Genomic DNA, 8960 nt, shown 5'->3' with positions numbered 1-8960 from the left:
AGGCTCAGCGGCCAGGCCACGCCCTCACTCACCCCCCAGGCTGCAGGCTCAGCGGCCAGGCCACGCCCTCACTCACCCCCCAGGCTGCAGGCTCAGCCGCCAGGCCACGCCCTCCGCTCTTCCTGGGTATGTCTAAGTCGGCTCCTCATCTCTGAATCCTCATCTCTGAAATGCCAGACGTGGTTTCTCACGTTATTTCATGTATTGCTTTAAAACAATTGGCCCCTCATGTAAATTGAGGTGAAGAGATACCTGTATAAAGTGCTTAACTTACTTCCAGGCCTAAGTCAGCTTCATTAAAAGGAGGCAGCCCCGTGCCTTTCTCCATGACCTGAACACGTCAGTCCTGTGAAAACGATAGTGAAAGTCCATTGGTTTTACAAAGGAGGAAGGTGGTGGGTGTGTAAACGGTTTCATTCTCCCCTGTGGATGAGCAAGCCTGGCTCTGTGAGGTGCTTGGGGTCTGTACGGTACCTGGCGTGTAAACTGGTCAGAGACGCGATGCCTGTTTCAGAAATGACGTTGTCTTTTTGATTAGATGCCTGCTAATGGAACCCTCCTGGCTTGCCTGCCTGTCCCCTTGCCACTCAGATGCTTTGCTGCTGCCCCTGGCTCAGGTGTGGGTCATCCCCACTCCTAGTGTCCTGCGTTTATTCCTAGGGAGCCATGTGGCCCTCGGAGGGAGGCCAGGCACCGTTTGTAGAAGAGTTTTTTTTTTTTCTGTGTGCTATGTCAGGAGCAGTGAAGAAGTAACCACCAAGAACATAAAAGAAGGAGCAAGAGGCCGAGTGCTGAGCGTGTAGGTTTCCTGAAGAGGCAGTGGGGCTCTCCGCCACTGAGCTAGCAGGCCCATACCTCTGTACATGTAACTGCATGTCTCAGTCATCAGAAATGTGGCAAAATAACATGGTCGTGCTGTCCCCATGGATGAAACCTGAAATAACAGTTACATAGCAGCTGATCTCCAAGTAGTCTGACCTTATTAAGTCACTCTCTCAGGAAATCGCCCAACAGGATTAAGCAGTGTCCTGTAACTTAGCTTCTAAAGTGAGTTCTGATGGCTGTTTGGCTTTATTTTATTTTATTATTATTTTTTTGAGATGGAGTCTTGTTCTGTCACCCAGGCTGGAGTGCAGTGACATGATCCTGGCTCTCTCCAACCTCTGCCTCCTGGGTTCAAGTGATTCTTCTGCCACAGCCTCCTGAGTAGCTGAGATGATAGACACATGCCTAGCTGATTTTTGTATTTTTAGTAGAGACAGGATTTTGCCATGTTGGCCAGGCTGGTCTAGAACTCCTGACCTCAGGTGATCCACCTGCCTCAGACTCCTGAAGTGCTGGGATTACAGGTGTGAGCCACTGCGCCCGGTCAGGTCATTTTATTTTGAATGAAGGATGTCTTTTAATGTGGCAATATGAAATTAACCATGCGTGATGTAATCAGCTTGCTTTTCTTTGACAGAAAAAGTGGATAATTATTGCTGTGTCAGTGGTTCTGGTTGCCATAATCGCTCTAATTATTGGCTTGTCAGTTGGCAAATGATGGTGTGGATAACGTCAGTGTGCATGCCTCTCTGCCAGGGTGGGAGTAAGTAACTCCAACTAATTTACTTATTAGCTTTTGCAATTAACCAGTAATAGTGTTTGCTTAATTATAATAGACATAAAACTAATAAAAGCTTTTCAGCCACGCAGTACAGATAACGCCGTCCAGTGATCATCTGCCTGTGTGCTGATTCTAGTGCCCAGCCACTGTGTTTACCGAGAACAAGCATAGGCTGGGTGGCAACTCAGTTTTAAACCAAGGCTACCTTCTTATCCTGTTTTTTAAAGTTTTTTTGAGACAGGGTCTTGCTCTGTCACCCAGGCTGGAATGCAGTGGCATGATCATGGCTCACTGCAGCCTTGACCTCCTGGGCTCAAACTATCCTCCTACCTCAGCCTCCCGAGTAGCTGGGACTACAGACATGCAATACCACAGCTGGCTAATTTTTTAAAACATTATTTTTAGTAGAGATGAGAACTCTCTGTGTTGCCCAGGCTGGTCTCGAATTCCTGGCCCTCGGCCTCCCACAGTGCTGGGATCATAGACAGACACGAGCCATTGTGCTCAGCCTGCATCTGTGGTTTGGGATCTGAGGACACCATTAGCTCTTTACAGGCAGTGGGTCCTTCATTCAATGTCATAGAAATAGCAGTGAAGATTAATTCTCAGTTACAAAACTTGTCATGTTTTGTCTCCAGAGTTGTAACTTTTAGAGCAATTGGCAACACTGAAAGGTACTTTATAAAATACACTGATGCATCATTTTACTGTGGAATTGAGGGCATGAATTCATGCTGCGAAAAACATTGACTGAAAGGAAAATCCTTTGACCTTTCTATTTGGCAGCGTCTATTTTATTTAAAAATATTTTCTTTAATATTAAAAGGAAAATTATGTATTATATTTGGTGAGCATGCCTGTTAATTCTTAGAGAATTCTGATTATAAAATTCCGGTTGATTGAAAGAATCGTGGCCTTTGCTCACGGTGCGGGCGCCGCCTTCCCTAAACTCCAGCGGGCTTTGTGGTTCCCTGGTTCTCTCACGCACTGGGAGCCCTCCTGGCACTAGCCCTGAAGTGGGAATGCCGTCAGTGTGTGACAGTTGGACACAGAGGGCATTTCTCTGTAAATGTTTGTTTGGCATGATTCTTGTATTAGACGATTGTGAAATGTCCCCAGGTGTCTAGAGTGTGGCAAGTCATCCTTGATGAATTTATTCTTGGGTTCTGGAAGTGACTGCAGACTTGATAGTCACCTAAGGCTTTTTAAAAAGTTAACATACAGCAGAAAGGAATCACGAGCATAGTTAAGTCTCACTACTGCTTTGTAATCTGTAAGATTTATTCCTTCTACATGGCAACACCCTGTCTCTACAGAAAAAAAAAAAAAATCCAAAAAACTAATTGGGCGTGGTGGTACACGCACCTCCAGTCCCAGCTACTCCAGAGGCTGAGGCAGGAGGATCACCTGAGTCTGGGGAGGTCGAGGCTAGAGTGAGCCTAGATCGCACTATGGCACTCCAGCCTGGGTGACAGAGCGGGACCGTCTCAAAACAAAAGATTGATATCTTAATGTGAGCATCTGTTACGCTCACCATACGCAGTTACCAGATGAGAAGTTTTCAAGTTAGCTGGACTCTCCAGGGTGTGCCCTCTCCACTCTCGCTGTCACCAGGAGATTAAATGACTCCTGAGTCCTGCACCCTGGACTCCATGTAGTTGACAGTCATCCTGAAAGCCAGATGTGGCAGGAAAGTGCACACACCTCGAGCACCCAGACACGTGGCAGGCAGCCCAACAGCACAACAGCGGCAGGAGATGAGAGCGCTGCGTGGAGCTGACTCCAGGTGGCCCCAGCACACTCACTTGCTGAGCGCGAGGGCGCGCCTCCCTCTGGAGGGAGGGAAGGCGTCACAGAGAAGGGAAGAAGAGGTTTCTCCAGGAAGGTGCCGAGAGAGGGGCATAGGAGCGCATGGAGAGGATGAGAGCGTGGCTGGGGCTTTGCAGGAAATGTGCCTGATGTTAACACGGAGCTAGAGTTCCAGGGAGGGGCCCTCCTGCAGGCAGCTCTCCCTGGTGGTGAGGAGTCACTGGGAGGCTCACCGGGGCCTGCCACGGGCCTCTTGATAAACCCTGCATAACTGACTGAGCCCGCAGTATTAGAGCTGTCCAGGCTTAGTAAACAGGATTTCTTCGGTAAAAGCACTCATGCATTTGGAACTGTCATTAAAATGATGGATCTGGATCTCCGCTTTTCAAAAAGAGAACTCAAAGTCCTACAGCGCGGTGCCTCCTGCCCTGTCTTCCTTCCCTTCCCTCAGACAAGCTTCTTGGAGGAGACTCCATTTATTAAGCCAAAGGTGGCCTCACTTTCCCTTGTGTGAGGATCCTTGTTAATTTTAAAAAAGTTAAATGCTGTGTCGCGCCCTGCTTTGAGACCATCAGTGCAGTAGAAGAATGAATGAATGTCTTGTTGATTTCTTACACATGTTCGTCAAATTTAAAATGTAAAAAATAGATAAGGCCAGGTGCAGTGGCTCATGCCTGTCATCCCAGCACTTCAGGAGGCCAAGGCAGGAAGATCCCTTGAACCCAAGAGTTTGAGACTAGTCTGAGCAACATAGCAAGACCCTGTCTCTTAAAAACGTATTTTCTAATTAGCCGGGCATGGTGGTGTATGCCTGTCATCCTAGCTCCCTGGGACACTGAGGTGGGAGGATTGCTTGAGCCCAGGAGGATGTGTTTGCAGGGAGCCATGTCTGCACCACTGTCCTCCAGCCTCGGCAACACAGTGACACCTCCTTTCAGAAAAGCAAGAAAAAATAGGATTTTTCAGCCAACAAGAAATTCATGTAAAGTTTTAAAAAGATGTGTAATTCATCCAATTAACAGCAATCCTGGAGTTTTATTATGATTAAAAGAAAGTGTCGGCCGGGCGTGGTGGCTCACGCCTGTAATCCCAGCACTTTGGGAGGCTGAGGCGGGTGGATCATGAGGTCAAGAGATCGAGACTATCCTGACCAACATGCTGAAACCCCGTCTCTACTAAAAATACAAAAATTAGCTGGGTATGGTGGCGGGTGCCTGTAATCCCAGCTACTCAGGAGGCTGAGGCAGGAGAATCGCTTGAACCCGGGAGGCAGAGGTTGCAGTGAGCTGAGAGCACATTCTTTTGTATGACAAGGAGGAGTCCTTTCTTGATAATGGATATATTTTTTAAACTATCCCAAATCCCAGAAGGATTTAGTTAGCAGATGACATTGTTGATTTCTTTGATACATTGCAAATTAATGTTTTTCTTTATCTTGCAGAAAATGATGTTCATTATTATTTGTGTAATTATTTTGCTTGTGATCCTTGGAATTATCCTAGCAACAACATTGTCATAGCTACCATATCCCAAGAGCCATTTATTCTTGGAGACTCAGACCACATCTGCAACCAGATCAGCATCCTGTCATTTCGTGAATGAATCTCAGACGCTGTAACCCGGCATTGAGTACTGACCTTTTAATTTATGAATTCGTGGTAGAAGCACAACCAAACGTCTTGTTCAGTGAAAGCGCCGTAAGCACAGTGGGTGTGGTGCGTGACCCTGCATGACACACTACGGAATGTGAGCAGTGGGAGACTTCTCTCACTGGCCTTGAAATAAGAGAATATTGAACATTTTAATATTAAAAATATTTCAGTGTTACAAATGTGCATGAAGTTTAATTAGGAAGGAATGCTTTATGTTATAAAGCTTTTTTTTTAATTTTTTGAGATGGAGTCTCGCTTTGTCACCTAGGCTGGAGTGCAGTGGTGCGCTCTTGGCTCACTGCAGCCTCCACCTCCTGGGTTCAAGCAATTCTCCTGTCTCAGCCTCAGAGTAGCTGGGATTACAGGCACGTGCCACCACGCCCAGCTAATTTTTTGTATTTTTTTTTTTAGTAGAGACGGGGTTTTACCATGCTGGCCAGGCTGGTCTCAAACTCCTGACCTCGTGATCCACCTGCCTCAGCCTCCCAAAGTGCTGGGATTACAGGCGTGAGCCACCACGCCCGGCCGTTCTGAAGCTTTTGGACCTCAGGTCTAAGGCTTCCTTTCCCCCCTCCCAGCTAGTATGTGCTAATTACGAGGCCTTTTATACTGTTGTGTTTATTTCCTGTTGGAAGAAATAATTTTTATCACAGGTTTTTGTAAGATATCTATAATTTTAAATGTTGATAAATTGTTTAATATATTAGCATCTTACCCCATTTTTATATACTGAGTGTGGCCTTTTGAGTGAAACAGGAAGCTTCATGGTGTTGGAGCCACCTTTTACCATTGTTTACAAAGTTTCCCCTTGTCACAGAAAACATTGGTTGCAAAGCCCCTCAAAGCCCCTCAAAGCCCCTCAAGTGCCTTCTGTGAGTTTAGATGTGCTGGTGCCTCCGGAAAAGCCTCGGCCTCAGCTCCATTTCCGCCTCTTCCCTCCCTGGGATAGTGAACGGTTACTTGGTTACTGCACTGTAAAGACCATGGTCTCTTTTCACTAAATAAGAGATTCGAGTTTCCCAGTTTACATGAATGAAGTTTGAATTTAAGAAGGTGGCGAAACCGAGGTTCAGTACTCTGGGGACTCGAGGGAATCATTCCTGAGACATGGAGTAATTCTTATCAATTTAAACTGTTGTACAGATCACGTACTTGTTGTTAAGCACCTAATGTTTTGCTGAACTTTAAAGTTAATTTCCCAAATGTGTAGGAATTCATGATAATTAAACCGTTTTATTGTTCATTTTTTTTAGTAGAAGAACATGACTTATTTTTAGACTTGTAAAATGTATGAACTGGTGAATGGACATCTGTTAAGAGAGTAACTGGTCAGAATTTTAAAGGAGTGCATGAAGGATGCCCCAAATATCATTAACTCTTGTGACTCCTGTATGTGATGGTATAAGCATGTGACTTTTAACACTGTTTGGTTTGAAACTAATGTACAGATGCCTGATTCCAAACAGTAGGTGTGGAGAATATTGAACAGCTTAAAAGCCGCGTCCCTTACTGAACGCAATTCCGAATCTCCCTCATCCGTGACGCGTCCGCTGATCACTCGATGGTGGTCACTGTGTGGCAGAGTTGTTAGGGGAATTCTGCCTCTGACTGTTTTTTTTCTTTTGGTCTTTAAACACCCTGTCGTGGGATGTGCTCACTGCTTTGTGGCTTCGTTGAGGGTATCACTTGTCTTGCGGGTTTTCAATATTTCAGGATCACGCTGGTGGCGGCAGGACTCCACGCCTGCGTGGAATCACGTCCACGGGGGACCTGCCTCCCGTGATGTCCCACTTTTCCTTCAAGCTCTGTCATATGAGTCCTCCCCTTTTACAACACTTATTATGGTATTTTTCAAGTTATTCATCTTAGATTTGCAGTACCTGCTGACATTTGTGTTTTTATAGTTGAAGTTATGAAAATGCTATTTGATTTGTATTTAGATATTGAAGTCACTTGTCCAATGACGTGTATGTTTAAGCCTCATGTACAGATTTGAAGTCAGACTTAAAAATGTATTTACAGATTCACTTGTGACTTTTTAATCAGTTCTTCAAATATGTCATGTTTACATTAAAAATTTCCAGAGAAGCATAAAAGTATTCACTTCCTGCTTTGTCATTTCTGGAAAGATTTTGGGGAGATATTTTATTGCATATTCATTAATAAATTGTTCTACTAGGAAAATTGCTCTTGTGGCTATTACGTGTAATGATGTGAGTAATTTTGGAAGTATTTGGTAATTTTTTGATTATTAGTGTTATATTACAAGCTTCTGTTGTTCGTGGCTCAGATGTCAGTACCATGTGGTAAGGGACTCGCCGGAATTCTTGCTGTTTCTAACAGATACCAATTCAGTGAATTTGGCCTCTATCTCAGAGTCACTCTGTTGGAATTCTTCTGTCGACTTGACACATTCCATTTGTTAATGGGGGAGATCTCCCCGTCCCTCACTATGTTGAGTTATTTATCCTCTATACTTAATCCTCTTTCAGAGTTTTTCTTATTAAGTAGAATTTCTTTACTTCCTCAACCCTTACCGAATTCTGATCATATTGGAAAGTGACACTTGCAAACCACAATTTAAAAACAAGAGAAGATAGAACTGTAGAAAACTAATTCATGGAGACAGAACCCTAGATGTTCATTTTAGTCTCCTATTTCTCTATTTCTCCCAGAATGAATTTCCTTTCAAATCAGCCGTGCACAGTCAATAATTTATTTATACTTTTTAAAGACAGTGTACTCCTATAGTATTTATTGCCTAAATGACTTTTTATGAATGTCTTCAAATCTACAATCACATCCTTTCATGAGTTTAAAAAGTGGATTAAACCGAGGTGGAATTCAAACTGGAAAGGTTGCATATCCACCAGAGAGGGGCAGAAAAACCAGGAAAAACTGCTGGCCTCGTGGAGGCCACTCAGCCCCTGGGAAGGGGTAGGGCTGGGTCCCCCACACCGTGGCCAGTGCGCAGACGCCTCTTCCCGCCCCCGCCCGCGCTCCCTGACTCCTGTGCTCTGCTAAATATAAACGCGAGTGCCCCAGGCGTGGGTCTGTGGCCGGTGCCAGCGCCTGCGGAGTTGCCCAGGTTTCCCTCCCTAGGAGCGCCTGTCGGCTCCTTATTTTAGTTGGCACCACAACACTCACTGTTGACAAAGGCGAGCCCTAAAGGAAAGAACAGACCATTCGGGGCGCACACAGCTTCTCAAATGACTAGAAACCAGGCCCTCGGCGCAGCTGAGGAAAAGCCTAATGCCGGTTTTCCTAGTTGGTTTCACACGGAACCAAATGGACCTGGTACCACGCAACCTTTTGTTAAGTTCTGGGTTTAAGATTTTGTGAAAATTCGTTTGTGTGCGGTGTGGGAGGGGTGGAGCGTAACACTGTGTTTAAGGTAAGAACATTTAGACATCCAGAGGCAGGAGCCCTCCGGAGGTGGGTCTGATTTTCCTGGCGTCGAGGAGCTATGGAAATAAATGCGCGCCAGGTCTTAAATGACTGGCAGGCGGCAGGCGGCAGGCGGCAGGTGGCAGGCGGCAGGCGGCAGGCTGTGATGTGGCCAGCCCTGGTTCATTGTTTTCCATTTGAGCACTAAGAGAAATTGAAGGCAGCACGTGGCCCTCCTCTTCTGACTCGCAGCCTTTGAACAAGAGAGTGCAGATCCCCAAGCCTGAGAAAACAGGGCCTCTGGCTTCTTGCCAGGGAGAGGTTCCAGAGAGCGCAGGGGAGGCCTTGCCTCCTGGGGTGGGGTGATCTGGGCCTCCTGGGGCCTCAGTTCCCTGCCTGTGAAAAAGAGGGATGGAGTTGGAGAATCCCAGGGTGCCTTTCCAGGACCAAAGACTGTGCCTTTTATATGTAAATTCCATCCTTTGCAAGTTCACTGAGGAGCGCTC

General features: G+C 45.9%; 1 protein-coding gene across 3 annotated transcripts in view; it reads left to right on the top strand.

Annotated features, from left to right (window-relative positions):
- STX2 (syntaxin 2) overlaps nucleotides 1-7251 on the top strand; it is a 51159-nt gene extending 43908 nt beyond the window's left edge. For 2 of the 3 annotated variants that reach the window (XM_023187250.1, XM_023187252.1), the window contains 2 exons: nucleotides 1463-1588; nucleotides 4857-7251. In XM_023187250.1, the coding sequence (XP_023043018.1) occupies nucleotides 1463-1543 (81 nt within the window). In that variant the 3' untranslated portion in view covers nucleotides 1544-1588; nucleotides 4857-7251. The remainder of the gene's footprint in view (nucleotides 1-1462; nucleotides 1589-4856) is intronic. The other variant, XM_023187251.1, reaches the window with a different exon arrangement.
- Nucleotides 7252-8960: the final 1709 nt, after the last annotated feature.

Source organism: Piliocolobus tephrosceles, chromosome 10, assembly GCF_002776525.5.
Source record: "Piliocolobus tephrosceles isolate RC106 chromosome 10, ASM277652v3, whole genome shotgun sequence".
NCBI lineage: Eukaryota > Metazoa > Chordata > Mammalia > Primates > Cercopithecidae > Piliocolobus > Piliocolobus tephrosceles.
This window is presented reverse-complemented; position numbering and strand designations above follow the sequence as displayed.